Source organism: Bos indicus, chromosome 8, assembly GCF_029378745.1.
Source record: "Bos indicus isolate NIAB-ARS_2022 breed Sahiwal x Tharparkar chromosome 8, NIAB-ARS_B.indTharparkar_mat_pri_1.0, whole genome shotgun sequence".
Lineage (NCBI taxonomy): Eukaryota > Metazoa > Chordata > Mammalia > Artiodactyla > Bovidae > Bos > Bos indicus.
Genome location: NC_091767.1, coordinates 74,828,769 through 74,856,257, shown reverse-complemented (window position 1 = coordinate 74,856,257; position 27,489 = coordinate 74,828,769). Strand labels below are relative to the sequence as shown.

The window sequence follows — 27,489 nt, the reverse complement described above, 5'->3', positions numbered from 1 at the left end:
CCCAGGGTCATTTGGCACAGAGCCCGGCTATCGAAGGAGAGGCTGCACTGAGGGAAGGGCAGGGTTATGTCAGACCAGTGTGACCACCAGGGTGTGAGGTCAGGCTCCTTCCTGCCCCACCACATGGGTCTCCAGGTCACGAGGTGGCACCCTGGCAGAAGTTTCAGTGACTGCCTGACCTCATGACAGGTTGCGTTCTGAAAATGCCTTTAAACATTTCTTTAAAAATGTCCTCCTGTTTTGCATACCGTCCTTTTGCCTTTGACATCCTGAAATGGCACCTCTGCCCTTGTGTTTCAGGATACTGTCAGCTTGAAAAAACAGGAAAGGACTCCCAGTTAGGGCGGACCCAGGGTAACTGGTATTTGCATTATAGAAGGCTCGGACACTGGCGAGGAGGTGTTGGGTAGCTCTTGGCATTCAAATGAGCACCTTAGGTGGCGTGGCAAGGTCCCTGCCTGGTTCAGAATGGGCAGCCTTGAGTACTTACCCCAAAGGCAGGAGGCCCCCTGCCCAGGAAGAGGATGAGTGGGGACTCCTTTGCTCATTCAGCAAACTCGTACTGGTAACTACGCTCTGTGAAGCACAGTACACGGACATGAACAAAGGCTGGGCCCCACCCCGGGGGCATTCCTCAGCGGTGGACAGACCCTGACAAAGATAAGAGGAGGCAGGGGTGCTCCCAGGGCACTGAGAAGGTGCAGGGACCCGGATGGGTGGTCTGGGCCAGAGCTAGAGTCAAAATGAAGATCTCTCAGCATGTTGAACGGTCTCCCTGGTTGGGAAGGGCAGGAGTCTGCTGCCTGTTGTCATCGCTAGTTGCTTTCACATGGGGAGAGTGCCATAACAAAGTCCCAGCTGTGGCAGGCTGTCCCCAGCAGGGCAGGAGAGGACAGGAAGTTGAGGCATGGTGCAGGGAAAATGATAAAAGAGAGAGAAGGCCGTGCAGCTGGAGTGTGTGGACAAGGGCAGGCCCAGGAAGCTAGACTGAGGGCCCAAAGGGAGGAAGGAGAAGGGGAGAAGTGCAGAAAAAGGTGCTTGGAGTGTGGGGAATTCAAGGGCCTCTGGAGCAAGGATTCTGAATTCTGGTTCTTCTAGCTCATATCATTGCGAACAAATCCTGACTGCCTTGGTCCCTTCTCCTCTCTCTGAAGTGTGTGTGCTAAGTTGCTTCACTCATGTCCAACTCTGTGACCCTATGGATTGTAACCTGCCAGGCTCTTCTGTCCATGGGGATTCTGCAGGCAAGAATACTGGAGTGGGTTGCCATGCCCTCCTCCAGGGGATCTCCCCCCCCCAGGGATCGAACCCGAGTCTCTCACATCTCCTGCGTTGGCAGGTGGGTTCTTTACCACTAGCACCACCTGGGAAGCCCACCTGTTGGTGCTTAGTGAGCTTCTTCCTCTTCCTCCTGGAGTCTGGATTTTTAGCGGGGAACCCTGGTTCTATGTGCCACGCGACCCCTCTATGGGAGCTCCTGAGGGGCTGAGGGGTCTTGTGATGAGGCCTCTGTTGAGGACTCTGTCATCTCTGTCTAAGCAGGCATAAAGCTTTTAGGTGGGTGACCTTTGAAATGGCACGGGAAGTGTTTCTTTCCATCATGCTGGTTAGCTGTGTGCTTTGGGAAAGTTGTCATTCTCTCTGTACCTCACTGCTCTCACCTGTAAAATGGGGATAATAAAAGAATCTACCTCATGGATGCTGTGAAGTTAGTAGGCACAAAAGGGCTTGAAGCAGTGCCTAACACAGAGTAAGCTCCAAATATATGTTCTCTCTTACTGGTAGTACTGTTAGTGGCTCAATTGTGTCTGACTCTCTGTGACCCCATGGACTATAGCCCCTCCAGGCTCCTCCTCCCATGGAATTTTCCGGGCAGAAGTACTGGAGTGGGTAGCCATCTCCTTCTCCAGGAGATCTTCCCAACCCAGGGATCGAACCTGGGTCTCCCGCATTGTAGGTGGATTCTTTACTATCTGAGCCACCAGATAGATATAGATATGTTATCTCTTATTGGTAGTACTAATAGTTTTTATTTGTGAAGATTTTGGCTTTTACTTTGTAATATTTCTCCTTCTCTTCTTCCTTCTCCGAGTCATCTACTTCCTCTTCCTCTCTTTCCCCTCCTCTTCCTTCTCCTGCTTCTTTTCCTTCTTCTTCAGTTGAAAGTGCAGTGTCACCACATTCAGTGTTTAAATATGCATAATTCTACTCCTTCCCATTGTAGTAAAACCATACATCTACTGGCATACTTTGCAGGTGCATACATACTTTTTACTCTGTTGCAACCATAGTGGGAACTGTTTTGCCTTCTACTATATTTGTTCAGCATTATCTTATAAACTATTGCTTATGTTACCTGAACTATCTTTTGTGGCTCCTTTCTGAAATCCTTAGGGCTTATTCCCTTAAGGTTAAATATCCTGTGTTTCCCCATCATAGATCATCTTTGCTGCATGTTGCTTCTTGTTTCAGTTGAATTATTTCCTGGGGATAAATTCCTAGAGGGGAATTTCTAGGCCAGAGGATATTGCCATCTTTACGACACTGGTTCACACTGTCACTGTGCTTTCCAATAGGGTTGGAATAATCCACAGGCCCTAAATTCTATTGGGTTGGCCAAAAAGTTGGGGTAAGATGGTATGGAAAAACCCAAATGAACTTTTTGGCTGGCTCAATAAATTCCTGGGCTGGGGCTTCCCTGGTGGCTCAGATGGTAAAGAATCTGCCTGCAATGTGGGAGACCCAGGTTTGATCCCTGGGTCAGGAAGACCCCCTGGAGAAGGGAATGGCAACCCACTCTGGTATTCTTGCCTGGAGAATCCCATGGACAGAGGAGCCTGATGGGCTGCAGTCCAGGGAGCCACAAAGAGTTGGACATGACTGGGCCACTAACACTAGGGATTTTAACTTCTAAAGAGTGTGGGTTCCCAGGGAAAGTCAGATTTATCTGGAGTCTCACACATAATGCTCTCAGCTGTGTGTGTGTGTGTGTGTGTGCAGTTTCCTGTGTAGGACCCTGCAGGTGCTCTGGATGTGAGGCTTTTCCTAGAAGCCGTTTCCTGTGGGCAGTTCCTACTGAGGTTACTGGGTATCCACAGAGGAACCTTACACGTGGCTCTTTCTACACTTCACACACCTTTGCCAAAGAGTTGATTTACACAACATAAGGACCTTTTCTTTATTTGTGGAGCCATACCTGTAGATTGGGGGCAGATCCCAGCTTTAAAAGCCTGGCTTTACAATGCTGTTGATCTCACACATTGCAGGTCGGTTGCTGGAAATACCACACGCAGAACCCATGTTAGGCTCTAATGGCCTGGGCACCTGACCATTAGCCCATCTGCACGAACTCTGCTCTGACAGCCCTGGTTTATGGGATCCAGACACGGGGCCCAAATGAAGAAAGACTTCAAATTAGATTGGATATAAATAAGTTGATCAGAAGCCCGAGGTCTGCAAACAGGAATTGCAGTTTCTGACCCTGTAGCCACAGCCCTACCCCATACACATGTCTTTTCTGTAGACAAACAGGAGCCTGCCAGCCTACCACTTGCACAAATGTTCGAATGACTTTAGTGATGTCACTGACCAGAGATTTACACCAAGTAGACCGAGGTGGCTTCAGCCTGTGACAGCTGCTTCCTTAGCCTTGCAGCCCCTCCGCATGTCCTCTCTTCTACTACATTCCTCAGCAATCAGCTGTGTCTCAATGGGGTGCTCCCAGGATCCGTTTGGAACTGGGCTGGAGCTGCTGTGAACATCTTGTTCCTGTGGGACCCAGGGCAAGACCTCCTTCCTGTGTAAAGAGGAAAGATCATCCTTACCTCAGAGGGTTGATAAGAGGATAGGATGATCTGAGGTACTTGGTAATGGAATTCTGATCAACGCACAACACATCCCCTAGGCAGCAAAGGTGTACGTTCCACACAGTAGGCTGCCAAGTAAAATGTTTTTCAAATGCAGTTTTTTCTCTCTGCTCTGGAGCAGTCAGGAGAAGGAGACTGAGGCTGTATCCACAGTTTAGGAACAGAGTTTAGCCATTTTGGTAGAGACGGTGGCCTGCTTATCTGAACAGACCTACCCCAGGCCCCAAGGAGAAACTTCCACCTTGTTGGATCTGCAACACTGGGAACCTGGAGCGTGGGCTGCCATGTGTCAGGTGTGCCAGGCTTCTATGGTCATTCACAGTGTTCCCTTCTCCAGGTGATCATTGTTTGTCAGTGTCCTGGGTCGAGGCCATCACAGACTACACCGTAGCTGGGTGGTCAGGGTAGAAGCTGGAGGGAGCTTTGGATATTTGGTGGAGTCTCAGGAGTTAAGGCTTTTGAGCTGTGGTGTTGGAGAAGACTCTTGAGAGTCCCTTGGACTGCAAGGAGATCCAACCAGTCCATCCTAAAGGAGATCAGTCCTGGGTGTTCATTGGAAGGACTGATGTTGAAGCTGAAACTCCAATATTTTGGCCACCTGATGCGAAGAGCTGACTCATTTGAAAAGACCCTGATGGTGGGAAAGATTGAGGGCAGGAGGAGAAGGGGATGACAGAGGATGAGATGGTTAGATGGCATCACCGACTTGATGGACATGGATTTGGGTGGACTCTGGGAGTTGGTGATGGACAGGGAGGCCTGGCGTGCTGCGGTTCTTGGGGTCGCAAAGAGTAGGACACGACTGAGCGACTGAACTGAACTGAACAGGAGTTAAGAATGGCTGTGTTAAAAAAAAAAACAAACAAAAAAACAGGCGCTGGGCTGGACATAGGTGGGCTCAGGCTGGGCCACCTAGTGGCCTGTACCACTGTCCTGTTAGAAAACTAAGACACAGGCCTAGACAGCCTGTGTCTGCTGGAAGCCAGGATACCACACCCTGAAGTTCCGTTTTGGCACCAGCCTACTGAGTGATCCGAGAGAAGTCACGTTCTCTTCCCCAGGCCTCACTTTACCCATCTGTTAAATGAGATAAGGGGTTGGCCTGGATATTCTCTGGTGTCTCCTCCTGCCTGGGGATTCTGATGTAGCCTTGAACTCTTGCGTAATACAGTTGAATGTCTGGGCTGCAGGACAGCTAGCCATGTAGACCTGGGTGACTGTCAGTGCACCCTGAGCCAGGATTGAGTCAGTTACTGGCCAAATCCACACCCAGCTGACCCTCCCAGCAATTCCCATAGCTAGGCCCCAAATCACAAGTAAATTGGTTAGCTTGAAAACACAATCAGTGGGAGTCGCTATGAATCTAGGGTTCTAGGTTCCAGCAAAAAACACATCAACCACACCCACAACAGATAATCTTACTTAGCATCTTACTTACATGCCAAGCATGGGAAAAGTACTACATCTGCATTATTTTCAGTGATTCTCACAGCAACTCTTTTTTTTTTGCCTATTTGTCCTGGTTTGAACTTCCAGCACATCGTCGAATAGATGAGTAAGAGAGGACATCCTTGTCTTGTTTCTGATCTTACGGGAAAAACATTCAGTCTTTAAGTATGATCTTAGCAGTGGGATTTTTGCAGATGCTTTTTATCAGATGAGGAAGTTCCCTTCTGTTCCTAGTTTATTGAATGTTTTTATCGTGAATAGGTGGTGTGTTTTGTCAAGTGCTTTTCTGTGTCTGTTGAGATGATCATGTGGTTTTTGTCATTGGTCATTCTATTGATGTGGTATATGATACACCGATTGCTTTTCCAGGTATTAATCAAACTTGAATCCCTGGGATAAATCCCACTTGGTTGTGGTATGTCATCCTTTTCATATACCTCTTGCTAATATTTTTGTTGAGAATTCTTGTTCATAAGAGTCATTGATCTATAGAGTTTTTCCCTCAGCTTTATTGAAGTATAATTGGCAAATAATCTGTAGTTTCCCTTTTCATCCTTCTCCTGATGTCTTTGTCTGAACTTGGAATCAAAGTAACACAGCCTCACAGAGTAAATAGGGATGAGTTCCTTCCTCTTCAATTTTCAGAAGTTTGTGAAGGGTTTGTATTAATTCTTCTTTAAATATCTGGTGAAATTGACTAGTGAGACTGTCTGGGCCTGGACTTTTACTTGTAAGAAGCTTTTTGATTACTGGGTCAATTCCTTTACTTGTTGCAGGTCTATTTGGATTTTCTTTTTATTCTTCAGTCAGTTTTGATAGTTATGTCCTCCTAGGAATTTGTCTACTTCATCTAATTCATCTAATTTGTTGGCATGGTTGTTCATAGTATTCTCTTATAATCCTTTTTTTTTTTTTCATTCCAAAGTTGTTAGGAGTATTTCTGTTTTCATTCCCAAGTTTGGTAATTTTGTCTCTCTCTATCTCTCTTTTTTCCCACCTTGATCAGTCTAGCCAAAAGTATGGCATTTTGTTGATCTTTTCGAAGAACCAACTTTGGCTTCATCAATTTTCTCTGTTATTTTTCTGTTCTCTATTTCATTAATTTCTGCTCTAATCTTTATTATTTTCTTCCTTCTGTTTTGCTTTAGCTTTATGTTTAGTTTGTTTTTCTATTTCTTAAAAATCTTTTTAAGGTAGAAGGTTAGGTTATTGATTTGGGTCTAAAGATCATGTACTTTCAACATTTTAATAAATACTGTTAAATCGTCCTCTAGTTTACATTCATCAGCAGTGTATGGAAATTGCCTGTTTCCCACACTGGATATTTATCATCACTCTTTCTACATTTATCAATATGATGGTCAAATGGGGTATCTTGTTTTAGTTAGTTTCTCTGATTACTGATGGTGTTGAGCAAATGTTAATGTATTAGTTGGCCGTTTGTATTTCTTTTGTAAATTACTTGTTAATATTTTTATCCATTTTTCTAACAGTTTTAAAATATGTTTACAGGAGTTTTTAAGACTATGGATATTACTCCTTTATAATATATCATTTGCAAATATGATCTCTCCATTTGTCATGTGTCTTTTAACTTTATCTCTGGTATCTTTGATCATATAAAAGTTTCATATATTTAAGTCTGTCTTTTCCTTTATGACTTCAGGTTGTTTTGGCACTTAGGAAGTTCTTCATGTTTCCAAGATTGTAAAAATTTTTTTTGGTATTCTTTTCTAAGCTGATTCTTAAGCATTTTAGTACTTGTCCCTGACAGTAAAAACCAAATAGAATCATATGTTGTAAGAACCCTTATATCATACCCACAGAACCCTTTGAGCTCTTAATCTATCATCGATGCTGGTGGATTAGAGTAGAAATGTGAAATTTCAGCCACTTGTGATTACAGAGTTGTAATAATCTGTATGCTTTGAAGTTCTAGGGAGTCAGGGGAGAAGACGAAGTAATATTTATTGAACATCTGTTAGTACGAAGTAATATTTATTGAACATGTATTAGTGCTAAGCACTGTGGTAAGACTGTATATGTGTTATCTCATTTACCATGTGGAGAGAACACATTATTATCTCCACTCCTTAGAGGAAGAAATTGGAACAGGCTGCACTCAAAGAGGTCCTGATGCCAAAGAGGTATTGTCAGGAGTGCATGGCTGGCTGACTGCCCAGGTGGCCTGTAGGGCAGCAAGCTTTCCATAGTCCAAGGTCTGGTTCTAGTTGGAGAGGGAAGGATATACTGGTAACTAGCACTGCAGATCCAGAAATGCAGTCAAGGCTCCAAAACTGATCAGAGGGTCAGCTGACTCAGAAATAAAACCCCCATGAGACTTATTTACATGCTGGAATGCTAAGCTGTGCTGTGCTACTGGAAGATTGAAACTGTTGTCAACTGGCTTAGCATTCTCTGGCTGCTGGCAGCACTATAAGGGAAGCCATAGTGTAATCAGGCAGCTGTGAAGTCAGAAGTCGGAGCAGAGCAGTGAGTTGTTCTCAAGTGTTGGTTGGAGTCAGGTGGTCAGGCTGATGAACCCGTCCCCGCAGAACTGCGGAAGCCCTTCAGGGACCTTGGTCTGGTCCAGAGGTCAGAACTCCACTCTGTGCAGCCCTGGAAGGCCTCATCCTGCGCCATCCTCCACCACTCGCCTATGTATTCCCTTGTGTACTTTTTTTTCCTTTTCTTCCCTTCCATCCAGCCATCCAACTTTTTATTTCATAGCCTGTTATTATCAAGGACTCTCTTGCCTTATTTGTTCTCTTTGATCCTCATTCCCACTTCCATTTTCCAACTCCACCATGGGCATTAAAGTGTTTAATGTGTATCTGTTTTTTGCTCTTACCAGATGGGAGCCACTGCTTCATATATGTGCAATTTTTAATTTAAATTTAATTTTTTAAATTAACATACATAAAATTGGCCTTTTTGGTTTATAGGTCTATGAATTTTTATATGTATATATACACATATATATAAAACTACCACAATCCAGATGTAAAATATTTTTTCACCCCTCCCCCCAAAATCCCCCTGTGGTCATATTTTCGTCTCACCCTTCACCCCTGTTAATCACTGATCATTACTGTTGTTTTATTTTTTTGAGAATGCCGTGTAAGTGGATCATATAGTGTATGTATGTATATATATATATTTTAACTTATAAACCATTTTATTTTTTGCCATGCCATGTGGCATATGGGATCTTAGTTCCCCAACCAGGAATCAAATCTGTGTGCCCTCCTGCATTGGAAGCTTGTAGTCTTAACCACTGGACTACCAGGGAAGTCCCAATGATATTTTTTATAGCTCATTTTGATTCTAATTTTTTTTTTTACCCACTTCTGCTTTTTCTTTCTTCTTTTTTTTTTCTTCAATTTTTAAAACGTTTGACATAACTTCAAACTCATAGAAAAGTTGTTAAAATTATGCAAAGAATTTCTGGATAGCCTTTGAACGTGAGAGTGGCTCAGTCGTGTCTGACTCTTTGTGACCCCATGGACTGTCCATGGAATTCTCTAGGCCAGAATACTGGAGTGGGTAGCTTTTCCCTTCTCCAGGGGATCTTCCTGACCCAGGAATCGAACCGGGGTCTCCTGCATCGCAGGCAGATTCTTTACCAACTGTCAGGGATAGCCTTTGGATCCCCCTGAATTCCCCAAATGTTTACATTTGCTGTATTTGCTTTTTTCTTCTTTCTCTCCATGTATGTGCATGTGTGATATTCCAAATCATGCCCTGTTATCCCTAAATATTCAGTGTGTATTTCCTAAAAATAAGAATTTTAAAAATATAACCAGTTAGTACAATGACCAAATCAAGAAATCAACATTGAAAATTTTCTATTATCCCATCTATTGACCTTATGAAGATCTTATTGCTTGTCCCAAGATTGTCCTTGTACTAAAAGGAAATTGAAGAGTAGGCATTTTATTCCATGATCATGTCTCTTTAGTCTCTTAATCTGGAAAAATGCCTGACATTTCTTTGTGTTACATAACACTGACGTTGTTGAAGAGCACAGACCAGTTGTTTTATAAAGGCCCCTCAATTTGAGTCTGATGTTTCCTTGTGGTGAGGTTCAAGTTATGCATTTACAGCAAGAATATTGGGTGAATGTTGCCGAGTTCTTCTTAATACGTATTATGTAGAAACACATGCTGTTAATTTGTTCCTTATTGGCCAAGTGAACTTTGATCTTTTCATTATGGTGGCATCTGCCGTTTCTCCATTTTCAAGTTTGTTATTTTACCCATTTTAATTAAAATGTGTCTTACGGGCATTTACTTTGAGATTATGTGAATATCTTGTTATTCGTCAAACTTTCATCCATTGGCTTTTAGCACCTATCAGTGATTCTTACTGGAATCGATTACTTTTACGGTGTTTGGCGATCTAATTCTATCATTGCTTCTACATTTATTAGTGGGCATTTTCTTATAAGGAAGAGCTTTCCCTTCTTCCCACTCATATATTAGTACAGAGTTACAGATCCTTCTTTGTTCAGTAGTTCATAATTCTTCACTAACATTATTTATTTTAATGTTCAGACTCTCTCGGGTCACAAAGAATCAGACACGGCTGAGCAACTAAGCACGTACGTCCCAGATTTGGCCGACGAGATCCCCGTCAGGCTAGCTCCTGTGTCATTTGGGCACATCCCTCTGTTCTTTGAGCATTTCCTTCACTTTTAGACAAATCAAGATGTTCCAGCCCCCTCTTGTTCGTTTTGACTCAGCCCCGGAATCAGCCACTTCTCCGATGAGCTCTCGTTCTTGTTAGTAGAGGATGGCGTTTAGAAACCAGGAGCTGGGCTCCAGGCACTCACCCTTGATTTTAAGGTCCATCCGCTTTGCCATGTGTAATCTAGTGTCTGTGGTGTTCATCCCAGTTTTCTCTCTCCATTAATGACAGACTCCCACACTACCTTCACACATCGTGACGTAAGGAACAGCCTTCTCCATAGACCTGTGTGTGGATTTATGCTGCTCCCTGAGTGCCAGATAGGGCTGCAGACCGGCTGCCCCCGTTTACATCTCCACCAGCGGAGCGCAGAGCGTCTCTGTACCTCTCCACAAATACTTAGCCTTAACGAACTTCCTCATTTTTGCCAAACGATTAGATATGCTGGGTGAGCTCTTATTTTAACTTGATTTTCTCTGATGACAAATGAGCTGGCGCATCTTTTCGTATGCTTGATGGCCTTTGGGAGTCTTCTTTGGTAAATTGCTTATTCATAATTCTTCTTTGGCTGGGGCTCTTGTGGTTTCGTGATGATATGTAAGATTTCCTTATACATCCTGGATACTAATCTCTTGCTGGTCTCAGACATTGCAGGTCTCTTCTCTCAGTCTGTCCTTTATCTATTCACTCTGGCCATGCTATCTTTTGTTTGAAGGGAAGACTTTCCCCTCCTTGGTTTTATGCTTTCTCTCACCAGTAGCCTTTTTCTATAACTATGTGAATACCCTTAGTCCCTCCACATTTTAAATGTGCTGGTATGACTAAGCTCTGGTGATTCTCCACAGCAGTCTGTCTTATGACTTCTTAGCCTCTATTGAATTCTGTTAAGAATGACTTTGCCTCTTAGAATGTAAGGTCCGCATGCAGGTATTATTCATATATTTATTCAGTAAATCCGTGTTGTAAACCCACTATCTATTAGGCACTGTGCTGTATCACAGATAAGGTTCAAAGAGGGTGAAACATGCCTGTGGCTTTTCAGAGGTAGAGTAGGGATTTTTTGCTTTTTTATTAAATTTTATTATTAGAGTATAATTGCTTTACAATGTTGTGTTGGTTTCTGCTGTACAGCGAAGTGAATTGACTATAAGTATACCCCCTCCCTCTCAGATCTCCCTCCCAGTCACCCCCATCCCTCCCCTCTGGTCATCACAGAGCACCGGGCTGAGCTCCCTGTGTTATCCAGTAGCTTCCCATAGCTATCTGTTTTACACTTGGTAGTGTATGTTTGTGAATGCCATTCTTCCGATCTGTGCCATCCTTCCCGTTGCCCTCATGCCCACATGTCCGTTCTCTACTTCTGGAGTAGGGATTTAAACCTGGTCTTTCCCCCTGTGCTGCTTCCCTCAGAAATTGCATTTGATTCCTATAGAACCGTGTGTCAAATTTCCACACCTTTTGTAACAAATGGCCTAAGAAGGCAGAAAGCAAAGTGCTCTCCCCCGGCATCCAGGGAGGGGAAAGTCATCAGGAGAGGAGTGGAGGGAAGTGTGGCTCCCGCCTTCCTGGGCCTGGCAGACCCTGGGCTACCCGCTGGTGACTGGCTCCAGGCTGATAGTGTCAGACCCAGAGGAGACTGGGAGGCTGCCTCTGCCTGCAGGGGAAGGTCTTAAAATAACACCCAGACCTGTATCATCTAATCCTTTCTGAGAAGCTCAAATCATCCCTTCCAGAAGTGCCCTGATTCTAAGAGGAGAGAGATACAGCTGGATCATCCTGGGGGCTAACATAGAATTTCCAGGCCCCCCAAGCCTTTCCTGGTAGTAATAACGGTGAGCAGGCGCAGTTTCCACAAATTCCAGCCCGGCAGGAGAAGGGCTGGGTGAGGAGGAAGTGTGCGTTTGGGCTGGAACCAAACAAAGCAGAAATTCCTCCTGGGACAGTTTTTTCCCAGAGGACAAATGGGGGAAGCCTGTTTACTGGGCTGTAAAAGCCTTGATTCCTGGGTACTGCTTCCTGATCTCAGGCCTTGCATCTCTGTGCCTGTAGAAACCTCTTTGGGTTACCCCAGGACAGATGTATACTGTTAGGCGCCTGGTCCTGGGGTCTCCCAGGGCTTCCTAGTTCTCTATCCTTGTTTCTACTGCCCACTCTGAATTCTGAACCATGACCATGTATGTGTGGAAATACACTTGAGAAGGGTTTAGATCAGCGATGTTACATTGGGTTCACTTTTAGGCTCCTTGAGTCAGAATCCCCATGGATTCTGAACCCTGGAGTTCTGAGATGGACTATCCCCCTGCAGTGGAAGGAAAGCAAAGGGCCACGTGAGCTATGATCTGCTGCCCACTGTGTAGATGTAGCCATGATCATCAGAACCTTAAAGGATTAATAAGGAGATGATAAAGATGACTTTTTTTTGCAAATCTTAAGTGTCCTTGCAGAAATCCGTCAGGCTCTCTGTCCTTTGTTTAACACTGGGGTTAAAATATAATTCTCAAGGTCCCTCCAGCTCTGGTCTGCTAGGATTATCCAAGGGGCCTGTTTCAAGGTGGATCCTGACCCTTCAAGGTGATGGAATCTGACCTTGACTTCACTCCCTTAGGTTTAAGCCTTGGTGTCCTTGGTAATAGGATCCTGGACCAGATGAACATCCAAGGCTTTTCTGATGATTTTACGACCCATGTTACACTTTGAGCTTTGGAGTTATTTTCTCAAGGAACAAGTAGTATTTGGGGAAGCACCTGTTTGATGTGGCAGTGTGAGGTTTAGATGAGGAAATAGCAATATATTTTTTGGAAGATGAGGCTATACACTACCACTGTGTCTAAAATTATAGGGCTAGAATCTGGAGGAAACTCATTTTAAAATGTAGGGTGGGGGATATGCCCGTAGGTCATGAATTAGGTGCTATACCTGGAAACCAAAGGCATCTTTAGAGCTCAGAAGGGAGAGTTTTCTTGCCCTTGGTCACCTTGGGTGTAGGTGTGTAATTAGGACAACAGTCTAGATTCTTAAGCATCATATAGGCAAGATGGCTCCCAATTCTGCTAACTCAGCTTCTTAGTTCATAGCTGAATGGGTTGTGGGGGTCACCAACATTTGTACAGCCTGTTCTTTCAGAAACTGTTCCTAGTTCAAAAGGAATGGTATACAGCCCCTACCCTCAAGGAGACAAGGGTCTACTAGAGGAAGCAGGTAGATAGACTAGCACCCTCCTCCCAGGAGGCTTGGATGTGGGCTTGTAAAGGTTGAAACATTGGTAGGTGAAGAGTGTTCGTAAGGCATCTGGAGCACGGACCAGTTGGCCTGAAGGATCCTGGAAAAGCTTTGAAATTCAAAGTTTGATCTTTGAAGGATTGTTCCCTTGCCTACTTCACAAAGGTTTTTGAGATAGCATAAGAATGCTGCTGCTGCTGCTGCTAAGTCGATTCAGTCGTGTCTGACTCTGTGCGACCCCATAGATGGCAGCCCACCAGGCTCCCCCGTCCCCGGGATTCTCCAGGCAAGAACACTGGAGTGGGTTGCCATTTCCTTCTCCAATGCATGAAAATGAAAAGTGAAAGTGAAGTCGCTCAGTCATGTCCGACTCTTAACAACCCCATGGACTGCAGCCTACCAGGCTCCTCCGTCCATGGGATTCTCCAGGCAAGAGTACACACTGTAAAAAAGGATCAACATAAATAAAACAAGAGAAAGAGAAAATGTGGCTTAAAAGTTAAGATTCAGGCAGAGTTAAAATGTAGATATTCAGATGCAGCAACCCAGCACAGCCATTTCATCTGTCGCTTTGCAAAAGCCACAAGTGAAACGTCAGAGAACAACGATATGTAGTAGTTCCTGAGCCTAAGTTGTTTTTCTTGGTGCTTCACTCTTCAAGATCTTCATGGGGGTGGGAGGGAGGTGGTGGTTAGCAGGTGAGCCTGCAAACCAGCATTCCTCAAAACATACTCTAGGGACCTATGTTAATGCTACCTAGAGTGCTTGTAAAAGGCAGAGTCCTGGGCCCCAACCCCAGACCTACCAGATCAGAAGCTCTGGGCAGGAAGATCCAGGAATCTGCAATTTTACTTGCTTCCCCAGATGACTTTCTATGTACTCCACAACTTGAGAACCTCTGCAGTAGATGGAAACCTGAACAATATCTTGAAAGCACATGCAGTAAAGCAAACGTGAAGGCTTGGCCTTTGTGTGAAGGCTGGGTGGGAATTTAGTGGGAGAGAGAGCAGGGCATAAGAATAGGCAGTTCCACTGAGGTTCATTCCTGGCCAGGTCACTTTCAGGTCATATTTTAGAAGAGGTACTCAATGTGGTAATTCAGGCGCGTGGCAGGGACACTCCTCAGCACAGAGATGGATGGCAAGCAGCTGGCCCCACTGTGTTGTCCGGCTTGTCCAGCTTCCCCTCGCCCTCTTGGGCTCTCTTCTGTAGACCTGCTCTGGCAGGCTCTTTTATTTTTTTGAGCAAATACTTTGTTTTTCTCTGTGCCCCCAAATGCAGGGTTCTGAGACCACAAATGTGCTCAGCTTCCTGTTGAAAAAGTGTTTTTCCCCTCAGGGTCTAATAGCGACTTGGATGATGAGTTGGCAGAAAACAAGTGGGTGTTGAAATAGCGTCCTGCGTTTAGTGTGTCTGAGACTCAGCAGGCCAGCCTTTAGAGTAAATGATTCCTGTTTTCTGGTCACGGAGTTGTATGTTGTGAAGTCTTTATTTTGGAAGACACTTCTTTATTGGGAAAAGGATGAAGAAGGGGGGGTGGTCACACTTCTTGTCCTCGGGTTATATTTTTAGATAGTTATTGTTCGATTTTAAAGATATACCCAAAAGTATAAAGAAAAGGAGCATGAACATCTGATTTAAGAAATGATTTCCAGTACTTTGGGAGCCTTTGTGGTTTGGATTTTAAAACCCAGTGAGACATAGTTACCATGAACCATGAGCAGTCCCATCTGGTGGCTTTCTGTCCTGTCCTCCTCCATCACGTTCTCTCATGTTTTCTTGTACATTAAACCTTCATCACATTTTCTCAAGGTTTATTGAAATCCTCTTCGTTTCTTGTATTGGTGGCAGGGAGAAGAACTGCGCACCATCCATTCAGCTCAGGTTTGTTGGCATACTCCATGCCCACGGCAGCCAAGTGGACACTCATGACTCTTCTCCCGGGGTGGAGCTGAGGGAGCCAGTAGAGCTCTCTGCAGAGCTTTCCTTGACTCTGTTCCCTGGCCTCAGAGTTGACTCCCCTTCCTTTGTGCCATTTCTGCTATTCTCACCACTATCACCCTCAGCATTGTGTTTGCATTGCTAGTCTCCCTCCTGGCCAAGGGCAAAGACTTCTTAACCCATCCCCCACTGCTTGCATGCCTGGCACCAACTGGCAAGTGGTGTGTGCTAACTAGGTGCATGCTTAAATGGACATGGTGCTACGAGTCCTTAACGAAAGAAGAGGAAGAGTAAGAACCAACCTTGAGTGGTGAGAAGGCTTCCGAGGAGAGGTGATGTTTGAGCTGTGGCCAGGCAGCTGTTGGATTGGTGATAATGAAGTTGTTGGAGAGATGGTTTAGTGTAAGCCCCTTGCAGGAAACGTTGGTTCTCACTTCTAGTCTGTAGTCACAAGGGGCACCGTGGGTTGATAAGACCACTGCAGACAGCTGTCATTCCTGTGCCTGGGGATTTGATAGTGCCTAGTTCGGCTTCCAGCCTACATCAGGTCTTTGGAAGGTTGGTACAGAGGAAAATGGCTCACCCTCAACAAGAGTCTGAGGAGCAACACCTCAGGGGAGCTGAGGGGTGGGCTGCGGGAGGGATGGTTTGAAGAGGGGCTGTGCCATGTTGTTAGGTCTGAGGCTTGGCCAAGGAAGAGATTCCAACATCTCAGCTGGTTGAGTCACAAAGTTGTGGGCATTGGCTAGTTCCCGAAAATGTGAATTTCGTCACTCAAGAAAATTTTTTTTAAAACTGGGGAGTCCTGACCCCTGGTTTCCAAGTAAGGGTTTGTTTGTTTGTTTAAATTTTATTTTATTTTTAAACTTTACAATATTGTATTGGTTTTGCCAAATATTGAAATGAATCCGCCACAGGTATACATTTAAATTAAAAAACAATCAATCCAACATTAAAATCCACTGTGATCATTTCCTAAAAGAAAGGAGATCTTAACATTTAATGAGTAAGAAGCACTTCCTCTTGGAAGAACGGGCATTCTGATATATTGATTGCTTTGAGCTTAATGAAGGACCACCTACATTATCTTTTGTTGTTGTTCAGTTGCTCAGTCGTGTTGTGACATGGACTGTAGCCCCCCCAGGTTCCTCTGTCCATGGGATTTTTCAGGCAAGAATGCTGGAGTAGGCTGCTGTTTCCTTCTCCAGGGTATCTTCCCTACCCAAGAACCTGCGTCTCCTGTGGCTCCTGCATTGCAGGCAGAGTCTTACCACTGAGCCACCTGGGAAGCCCCACATAGTCCTTACATTAACCATTTTGTCTTGGGCTGGTGAACTGTTGTCATCACCCCACTTCAGGCCGAGGACTGTCTTGACCAATCGGTTGGTCAGTTGGGAAGCCGTGACTGGATGTTCCAGCCTCTTTGGCTGAGGCCAGAGGAATGAACCAGTGGCTTGGCTGGCAGGGTGGCAGGGCGTCCATGCTGGGCTGGCTCTTGATCTGTAGGGCTTCTGACGAGGGGCGCGTGTGTGTTTGGGTTTGCTGTGCTGGGCTAGGGAGCAGTGGAATTTGTCTGAGTTGAGCTCACACATTGAAGTTATTGAGCGACTTACACGCTAGGCCGTGACCTGGACTCCCAGCTGAGAGGCCCACGTGGCAGAGCTTTAGCAGGAGGAGCTGAGGACAGGCTCACATCTGCTCATCTGCTTACGTAACCCTGCCTCCCGGCTCTCAGAGCCAAGAAAACACACAAGCCGACCCAGCGGGGCCAAGGGTTTGTGGTAGCACCGCCATGCGCCACCCAGCAAGGGGGCCTTGGCTCGGCCTTCTGCCTCCTCCTCACGCCTCTCCCTGAGGCCCCCACGGTGTCTCTGAGACTGGCTGGCAAGTCCCTGAGGTTCCGGGCAGAGCTGGTCACTGCCCTCCTGGAGTCTGAGCGCTTAGACTTTGTCATTAGGACAGAGCCAGGTGTGCTGCCCAGGACAGCCCCTGCCGCGTAGCAGGAGGTGTGCAGGGCACATGGGGAGGCTTCCCACCTGGCGCCAGACCCAGGAAGGCATTTGGCTCCAGATCGGGAGCCTCCACGGCTGCCAAGCCCTGACCCATCTCAGGGTTGTGAGCTGGAGGGTTCTCAGAGCAGTGGCAGCTTCAAGGAGAGAAAGGGGGGGAAAGAATTGTCAGATTGGGCAGGAAGGGCCAGGATTCACTCTTCCCATCCATGTGGGAGACATGGCAGGGCTGTAAGAGGGGCATAGGGAGGAGCAGCGAGCGGGAAGAGGCTGTTTGGTGATCAGGCTCTGCGTGGAGCCGCTGGGACAGCCAGTCCCTTAGACAGCCTTGAGCCAGGGTAGTTTTCACATGGGTCCTGCCCTTTTCAGCAGGGAGTGCCTCGAGGTCAGGAACTGTCGTGTCTATCCCATCATCACCTCCCACCTCCCTGACCTGGTTCACAGTGGATGTCCAGAAAGTATTGATTGAAACGAATTGAAAGTGGCCTTGACACACCACAGGAAATGTTTACATTAAACAAACACTTCAGAAAAGACTCTGGCTTGATGCTTGAGTAGGTTCCCATGAATGGGTGGTCACATGCTATTAATACCACACTCTGGGATTAAAGGAAGGGGAGGAAGGTTATCAGCTGCCATAACTGGGTGGACAGTGTTATCAGTTGCTGAAGGAACTCTGGAGCAGAAGCTGGTTGGCCCTAGGTAGTGGTGGTGGTGGTGGTGGTTGGTGGAAGTAATGAGGTTAAGTGTTCATTTGAGTTCCAACCCCTGGAATTTACAACTGGAAACCAGTATCCTGAGAGTGGATGGTCGTCACCCAAAGATCATCCAGCAAGTCACCGGCAGAGCTGAGCTAGGGCCCAGGCAGCCTTTTCCTGACCAGGAAACTCTGCCTCACCGCTGTCTTCCTAGAGCTGCCGAAGGGACGAGATTAAGATGCTTTAAGCCTGCAGGTGTCTGCTCCAGGGAGGCCAGGCAGCCCAAGTGTAAAATACCTCTTTCCTGGGTTGGTTTCAGAAGTTGTGAGAAAGTTGGTAGAGTGACAGTCCAGATGCCCTTTGGGTTCCCGAAAATGAAGATATGTTTAGCTGCATCTTCCGAACCAAAAGTGGGGCAGGCCGTGGATGGAGTGCAGATGTCATGGGGCCTTCTGAAGTGAGAAGAACCTGAGCACCGATCTTTTCTTCGTGTTTTTCACAAGTGCCCTGTGCAGCAGGGCCTCCCAGAAGGCTGTGCCCACGGCTGGGGAGTCGAGTAACCCGGGCCTATGGGACCCCGTGGGAAAGGGCTACTACCTCCCCGAAGGCCCCAAGCTTGTAAAGATGCACAGGCTGGCCCTGTCCGCTCCCCACCTCCCAATTTGTCCAGAAAGAGTTGCTTGGGCTGCTTGTTATTTACGTGGGTCCTTCCTGAGATCTGACGAGTCAGACTCCCTAGGGCAGAGGCCTGAGATTCCATGTTTTTACTGATTGCCTCACTTGATTTTGATGATCAGTGTGGATAAAATGGTCACACCAACCCCTTACTTAGCTCTGGGGCATAGGACCTACTCACTGGAGGGCACCATGGGAGTTTGGGGCTGGGGCAACAGGCAGTCGTGGGAGGGACTGGTCTGTGAGGCCTCTGTTCCTCCAGAGACCATGTGCATGGCCAGGGAGAGACCAGGGCTTTTTGGTTTTGTTTTTGTTGCGCAGGGTCTTTGATGCTGCGTGAGAGCTTTCTCTAGTTGTGGCGAGCAGGGGCTTCTCACTGCAGTGGTTTCTCTTGTTCCAGAGCACAGGCTCAGTAGTTGTGTGCGTGGGCTTAGTTGCTCCACTGCATGTGGAATCTTCCTGGACCAGGGATCAAACCCATGTCTCCTGCATTGGCAGGTGGATCCATATCCAGTGTGCCACAAGGGAAGTCCATGACCAGGGCTTTTGATCCCTAAAGATCCCCTTCTGCCCAGGAGGTCTGCCATCTGAGCTCTGTGGGAAGGAGTAGAGATAAAGGACAAGGCCAGATTGGGGCTTCAGTTTGAAGATTCTGGTCTCTCAATGCCATTAGAGGAAAGAGGGAAGGGCATTTCTGGCAGAGAGGAAAGTGTGGGCACAGACACAGTTTATAGGGGCGGGAAAGGAAGGGGAGCTAAGAGGCTTAACCCTACATGGTCCAAGATCATGGCCTTAGAGCCATTGGAGGGTTTTAGCAGGAAAATGACAGGATCAGAGCTGTGTCTTGGAAGAAAATGGACTATTGGGAGCAGGTCCTGTGAGGATGGAACTGGATCAGTGTCAGAGGGAGGGAAGGGGTGAGGAGTCCCAGGGATCCAGGAAAGGCGAGAGGAAGAAGAGACGGCAGGTTCACACCTGCTGACAGGCCAGAGGAGCGAGAGTCATGGCTTCCTTTCCTTGGGCTGCCGCATCTCGGGAGAGTGAGTGATCCATGAAGACGAGAGGTGCTCAGACAAAGTCACATGCTACTGACAAGCCAGCAGAGGCCCCACTGGCCCTCGGGTGGTCCTCACCAGCATGTTTCAGGTGAACTCGCTCTGAGCTTGAGATCAGGGTCTGGCCTCTGTTGTGTTGTGTGTAGTTTCCTTCCTGTGGATGGTTTGCTCCACAGGTAAAGTTGGTTAGGCTAGAGTAATGGTTCCCAAAGCATGTTCACTGATAAAATGGTTCTGTGGCTAAGTAAGTTTAGGAAGTGGTGGGTTAGATAAAGTGAATGGGGTTTCTTTCTCTTTTTAAAAATATTTATTTGTTTATTTGGCTGCTCTAGGTCTTAGTTCTAGCACCCAGAGTCTTTGATCTTCATTGCAGCACATGGGATCTTTAGTCGCATCCTGGGAACCCTTAGTTGTGGCATATGGGAGCTAGTTTCCAGACCAGGGATCGAACCAGGTCCCCCTGCATTGGAAGCATGGAGTCTTAGCCACTGGACCACCAGGGAAGTCCCTGAATGGGGTTTCTTGACTGCACAGCTCCTCAGAGCTTTTGGTGTGCCTTATGACCTTCCAGAAGCAAGATTTAGTTTGTGGGGTTCCCAGACTTCTTTGACCAGGGGAACCTGTTTTTCCATTGAGCATCTTACTGGGACTAGTGCTTCCTGGAATCCACTTTGAGAAAGTCTGGCCTACCGGGAATACTGGGGACCTGGTTTGAAATGTTGACTCTGTCCACCATCCCCTGTCTGTCCCTGGGCCTCTTTCTCCTGCCCTCCCCTTGTGTACTGTGGCAGAGGCAGTCCTCACACTTGGAGTCTTCTCTCGGCTCTACCTGTTTCTATTTAGGAGGCGGGGACGTTCATTCCTGTATCTGGATCTTGACTTTGACCTTTTCCTCTGCTCCTAACCTGCCACTACCTCAGAATCCACCATCTGGATCTCATCAGTTTTTCCTCTAAGCCCCAAGCTCTCTTACTTTAATGTGCTGTACTTAGTTGCTCAGTCGTGTCTGACTCTTGGCGACCCCATGTACTGTAGCCTGCCAGGCTCTTCTGTCCTTGGGGATTCTCTAGGCTAAGAATACTGGAGTGAGTTGCCATGCCCTCCTCCAGGGGATCTTCCCAATCCAGGGATCAAACCCAGGTCTCCCTCATTGCAGTAGGATTCTTTGCCATCTGAGGCACCAGGGAACTTAATTCTCTCATTTGGAGCCGTGTTCTTCCAGGACAGAATCTTTGTGGAGTCTCCCCCAACTTCTTCTCCCTTCTTCATCCGCTACTTATTCTAAGCATTCTTCTTTGGTGTTCTTTCTGGCTGTTCCTTCTGTTTCCCCAGTTCCTCCAGCCCCTCCCCATCAAATTTGTTTCATTCATGCATCACATCCCTTCCCCAGACATGGGTAACCCATGCCACTCGCTGCTGCCTTCTGACTTCAGGCCGATTTCCTCAACACTGAGCTCCTCAACACATATGCACGCTTCCCTTCCAACTAGGTTAGGTTCAGAGAGATGATGTAAGTTGTTTGTCCAAGGCCACACAGCTGGGAGATAGCAGAGTTAAGTTTCAACGTCCGGATTTCTGAGAAAGTGCTTTCTCAACCGTGCTCTCTGATCCTTATAACAGCTTGTCCGGAAATCTGAGCAAGAATTACTCTATTTCCATTTTTTCAGTTGAGCAACATAAGAGTCTGAGTGGGTCCTGGGGATAGGAGAGTGCTTCAAAGGGTGACCAGCTGTCTGGGTTTGCTGGGGACTGAAAGGTTTTCCAAGATGGTTGGTCACACTGGTGCTGGACATGGTACCTAGTGCTCGGCCTGAGAGCCTTTTCCATGGCCACACTACTTCCCCAGGGATGGCTTCCTGAGGCAGTCCTGGAGCCTGATGTCTTCTCCTTTCTCCCACCTCTCTAGTCGGCCCCATGCTGATTGAGTTTAACATACCTGTGGACCTGAAGCTTGTGGAGCAGCAGAACCCGAAGGTGAAGTTGGGTGGTCGCTACACCCCCATGGACTGCATCTCTCCTCACAAGGTGGCCATCATCATTCCATTCCGCAACCGGCAGGAACACCTCAAGTACTGGCTGTATTACTTGCACCCAATCCTACAGCGTCAGCAGTTAGACTATGGCATCTATGTTATCAACCAGGTGAGGTCTGGGGGGGTGGAGGGAGGGAGGGAAGGCATGCATGTCATGTGTGTGCATGTGCACACTTATGTACTTAAATATGTGAGTGATGAGGGGTGAAGGAATAGAAGTAATCTTTTAGACATCTGGCATTTTGAAATTCTACCATTACCACCCTCAGGTGCAAATGAGCTAAATGCTGTATAGTTACCCCTACCCCCACCCAAGAATTTAACTTTGGTATTTCAAGTTTAGCCTGAATACTTAAATTCCCATCTTTAGACTATAATCTCCCAGGTGGAATAACACATCTAACTTATCTGTCTACTAAATTCCATTGAAATTCCTTTGAAGAGACAGAGTATATACATTTCCATTCCTAAAAAGCCCAGTGTCCATTTCACTTCAAGATAAACTATGGATCTTTTTGTAGTAAGTTAGTTTGAATAGAAAGATTGTTAGCAGCTGACAGCTTCCATCAAAACTGAGGGACTCTGTGAGCGTTCCTTGGACCAGAAGAAAAGCTAGAAACAACAATGTGTCCATCAAGCATTTCTGAGCACTGCCAGGACAAAGCAGAGAGATACTAAAGAAACGACGAAGTTTCCTGGTTCTACCTGTCCTGAAGCTTCCATCCTCATTTATGGCAAGTGGGACCCTTCCAAGGAACAATTTGCTAATAATCTCAAGAACTGAATCTCAAAGTGGGAGAACAGGTGGTAGGCAAAACCCCTCAGGGCTGTTGGAGGGCCTTGGCCAAGTGAGGCACAGACCAAGGCCCCAAGAAAATCTGCTTGTAAGATAGCCAGGCAGTTGGGCTTTATCATGGAAGAATATTTGTATTATGTAAGAGAGAATAGGTATATGCCCTGCAAAATCCAAGCCACTTCAGTCCAACGAGTATTTGTTTAAAAAAAGCCCTGTCATCAAGGAACACTTGTCTGATGCCAGTGTGCACATGTCGATCATGGTAGGATTCAGGAGCCCGTTATTAAAGCAGTGGCTCTGAGCGCCTGGAAGAGGAAGCCACGGTTACCAGGCCATCAGGGATTACTAAGCACAAGCCACGCCAGCTGCCTCTCCTTTCCCTCATTGATAATTGTTATACCAGTAGATGAGTGATAACACGGTAGACACCATGGCAGATTGTTTCATCAGGGTGTCTGATAGCCTCCTACAAATCTGACTAAACAGAAGTTAGACAGCTGTGGTCTGGGTGGCATATAAACTGTATAGATTAAAATGCATAACTTGGGTAAAGAGTGTTAAAGAGAGTGAGTGATGATGCCAAGTGTTTTGAATTTAGGTGACTGATCGAGGAAGACTTGGGGGCAGGAGTGGAGAATGCTAATGTATAGAAAGGTTGTATTTTAGGTAAAGGTGAGATTGCCTCGTTCAATTATGAAGTCAAACATACATTGGACCGGTAAAATTTAGCTGCTGTCCTAAGTTCCTATGGCAGGATTTATACAGATATTACCCAAGTTTCAAACAACAGATTTCCACATGTCTTACACCAGCTATTTCCTCCTGCCTGCCCCAGTCCAGGCTGGCAGAACAATAAACAGGCAAGCCAGCTTGGACCAGCGGTACTGCTGTGCCAGCTCACCCCGGTCACTGCCCAAGACGGGACTTCTCCCCAAGTGTGCTCTCCGAAATGGAGACCTGAGGTCACGTGCATTTGAGGGATGCTGGGGACAACGTGAAGCAGGTTTTGTTCCTGCAGAGCCTTCAGTGTCCTGGTGTACATGACAGCCTCCAGAGGGAACTCGGCACGTTTCCTGAGCTCATCTGACTGGAGGAACCGCCTTCCAAGAACCATCTCAAGTGACAACTATTCTGTGAATTGAAGGCTGGGGGAAAGCAGGCCTCCTCTTCTCCCACCTCCTCACTTTCCCTAGGATGCTGAGAAACACCCCCAACTCCTGTCTTCTCCCACATGTATCTCAGCATCGGAAGGATTTTATTTTTCATTTTTCAAACCTTTACATCTCTTTTTTTTTTTTCCTCTAGTCTGGTCAGTATAATCATCTCCCCCTCAACACCCCACCACCACCCCTACCCTCTGCTCTACTCCGGGTCTTGTGGTTTCTTCATCTTTTTCTGCTCTCCCAAGGGTTAACTTTCCGCCTTGAGAAAATCATTTCCTTTATCTCCCTCTCCCCCAGCTAATCTTATTTCTTCTGCTCCAGCTCCACCCTGATTATTTCTTTGGGAAAATATGATCTGACTTCCAGGTAACCAAGTCAAAAGGAAACCTGAAATTGCCCCTACCTTTCCAGCAAAGAACATCTTGTAGGGTATCTATAAGAAACCCATAATAAAGCAATGATAGGAAAACCCAAGCCTTGAAAGAGGTGGGAGGGGAAACATTTGGAGCGTGCCCTCTCTACAACTTAGAACTCCCGTGTTCCCTGTGTTACAATTAGATGCTCCGGTTCAGAGCATCTGGCTTGGGTTTTGTGTACCATTTGTTGAGCAGCTAGGCCTCTTCCTGTCTCAGACACCCTGCTGTCATCTTGACATTCATTCACTGCCCCGCCCCAACACACACACCCGATTTAAGAAGAGAAAGTGCCTAAAATAGGAGGGGCCCCTGAGACATCTAGCCCTCAGGTTCTCGGGCAGGTTTTTAAGAACAAAACCTCCCCCTGCCACGTTGAAATGCTGCCTAGCCCTGCATCCACAGTGGGTCACATTGGGTCACAGCATGTTCTGCCTGAAGTGGGGGCTGTGTTCCCACCTCTATCCCTGACTTCCCCTTCATTCTTTGCCGGGATTCACCTGTACCCCTGAGGTACAGAACAGAGAGTTCTGTTCTCATCTGTTTTGCCGATGAGGAAACTGAGGCTCAGGGATCGGGGGAAGGGACTGGTAGGAAGGCACGTAAGCCACAGTAGGGCTGCAGCTCCGAGCCCAGCCCCGTGCCCTAGTGCCCTCTCAGCACATTAGCACCAGTTCCCTTCTCAAGGGCACTTAGTCCCTCCTCCTCAGAGCTGGGCGTCCAGGACTGGCAGTGAGCTCCAGGCTCAGACTGCCTGGGTGCTGGCTCTGCCCCTTCCCAGCTCAGTGACCTTGGACTCAAGTCCTTCACAGCTCGGTTTCCTCATTCATGGGAGGGGAAGCCTTCAGTCCTTTGCACGCACGGGACGGGGCTGTGACGCACACACCTGGCACACGGGAACCCTCTGTAAACATTAGCTGCTTTGAGTTCCTTCTCCCCCCGCCCCCCACCGTCCCCCATCTTCCTGCCTGTTTTCTCTGCCCAGGACTATGGTGATAAACTCTGTACTATTCTCCCTGCCTCCTGTTTCACCCCCTGTCAGTACCAGTATCGAGACCCTCCCTCCCATTCTTGGGTTCTCTGTTTGAGCAGAAGGTCGTGGACTTAGGGACCATGGCCCACCTGCCAGCTTCTTCAGAGAAGGGTTGTGTCTCTGGCTCCACCCACAGGGGTGAGCTTGCATGGGCTTCTATGGCTCCTGCTATGGATCCTCAGCTGTTGACCACTTTCTTTTGGTTCAGTCCCCTCCAATCCCCATCATAACTTGCATCTCACAAGAAGAGGGGTAGAGGGTTGAGTGAGTCCTGAGAAGCAGCAGCATTGCTGTCTGTCCTCAGCGTCCAGCCCTCCTCCTGCCTTCTTCCACCGGTGTCTGAATATCCTATTAGGGTTCTGGCGGGTCCGGCCTTTCAGAGCCAAGGGTGCTACTCTGAGGCTCAGATATCTTACCTGAGGTCCAGCGCAGGTACAGAGGAGGACAGTAAGATATTTTAGCAGATGGGAGGTGGGGTGCACACCTCACTTCCTTATACTTTCATTAAGAAAGGAAACTATAAAACCATCAAGGGCAGAGGGAAGGCAGATCACCACCTGGCAGCCCTAACTCTAATAAGAAATACAGGATGTTTGTGAGATAAGTCACCAGGGGAATTACCAAATGGATGACAAATGCAAGTGGGTTCATAGTAGCTGTGACAGCACCCTGCCCCAGAAAGAGGGCCCAGGATCCGTCTCTGATTCAGTTTGTAGGTCTTCTGGTGCCTCTGCGCTCATTAAGTTTTTCTAGCTCCGACCATGGCATGCCCTCTCTAAACTCCATTATGTCCTCGCCCACAGGCGAGGGTCTGAAGGGCATGGAAGCCTGAGCTTGGCACCCGGACTGAGACCTGCCGCCACTTCCCCTCAGGTCTCCTTCACACGCCGCACTGGACTCACCACCATCCCTGAGACACGCTCCCTCCTGGACCTCTGCTCATGCTGCATCGAATACCTCTATCCTGTGTGCCTCCCTTCCCTCCCCTGGTTGCTTTCTTTCTGGCCACCATGGAAGGCCCTCCCCTTAGCTCTGCAAAGGCTTGGAGTGGAGCTGTGCTGCCTTCTCCATCTGGGCTGCTTCCAGGCCGCATAGTGCTTTCTAGTGAGGGGAGAGGAGTGCTTGCCTGTGTGCGGGCTCTCCCCGCCCCTGCGGCCCCAAGACCCACATCCCTCAGGCTTGACTCCCTTGTCTGCCTGACCACCAGGCTCCATGCTTCATCCACTGCACGGTTAGGGTGTGGAGCCAGAGCTGCTTCCTGTGGATCCATCAGCTCTCGGGACAGGACCCTTTGCTCCTGGCTTTCTGGCAAGTGAGAACCTGAGACGTGAAGCCTCCTTTCCCCTCCAGGCCAGGTCATGACCCCTGGGAACCTGCATGGCCTTCTCCCCTCTGCCCCCTCAAAGCTTCCTGCCCAGCAGAGACCCTACTTTAGCCCTGTGGTGGTTGATGGTCATAATACATGATGGTCTTTTGGACTGAGCCTCTTTCATGGTCTCAAAGTTTGAGTTTTGACCGTGACAGCCCCTACTGAGGCAATCGGTACCCCTCCTGCACACCGTTCCTGCTGAGGGAAGACTCCCAGAAGGGAGCAGCTTGCTGGGGGTTTCGCGATGGCCGGGCAGCAGAGCCAGGACAGAAATCACCTGCGGCCCCTGGAATGCCTCACCTTGCCATGTGTCTGTTCCTCACTGAGGAGCAGCTCCATTTCCACTTGGCAGTGTCCCCCGTGAGTCCCACTGGGTCACAAGAAGAGGACAGTGGCTTGGGAGTAGCAGCCTCAGAACCCCCAGGAGGCTGGCCCAGTTGTCATGGTTATGGGTAAAACCTGGCCTGAATGGAGGCCCCAGCTCCCATCAGAAGAGTCTCCGTCCAGCTTTGGAGTTTTTTCCCTCTTCCTTCTCATCTGTGCACAGTCGTGAGGTGGTTCTAAGCTGCTTGTCTGAGACCAAGAGTGGGCAGGTTTGGAGACAGCCCCTGGCACCCTCAGTGAGTGAGAGCCTCTGTTACCCTCCTTGGCTGCTTACCTGTGTCCCTGGGCCAGGCAGCTGATGCCTAAATGAGGCCAAGACTGTTAGAGTGAAGCAGGCTCCTGCATCTGCCCTGCTCCGGTGGACAGCTGCCTGGGCCTGAGGCATCCCCCTGGGTTGGTTTCCATCTTGATTGTCTGTTTGCCACCCGCCTCCCTGCCTTGCATTTCCTGCCTGAGCTGTCAGCACCCAGATTGAGGTATGCAGGAGTAGGGCTGCAGAGGGGTGGGACCGGCCCCATTCTGCAGCAGCCCCTTTCTCTGGGCACTGGGACCTTTGGTGGGACGGCTGTAGATATCCGCATCCCACCGCTGCTCATGTGCTGCCCCCGTGACTGGTCGTTTCCTTTGCCGTGTGTTTCCCCTTGCTCTGTCTGTGGCTCGCTCCAGCCTGCAGGGATCATGTTGAAGCAGCACTTAC

General features: G+C 47.7%; 1 protein-coding gene across 1 annotated transcript in view; it reads left to right on the top strand.

Annotated features, from left to right (window-relative positions):
• Positions 1-27,489, top strand: part of B4GALT1 (beta-1,4-galactosyltransferase 1) — a 55,590-nt gene that overhangs the window by 7,964 nt on the left and 20,137 nt on the right. Inside the window, exon 2 of the mRNA XM_019966403.2 lies at positions 21,508-21,743. Within this exon, the coding sequence (XP_019821962.1) occupies positions 21,508-21,743 (236 nt within the window). The remainder of the gene's footprint in view (positions 1-21,507; positions 21,744-27,489) is intronic.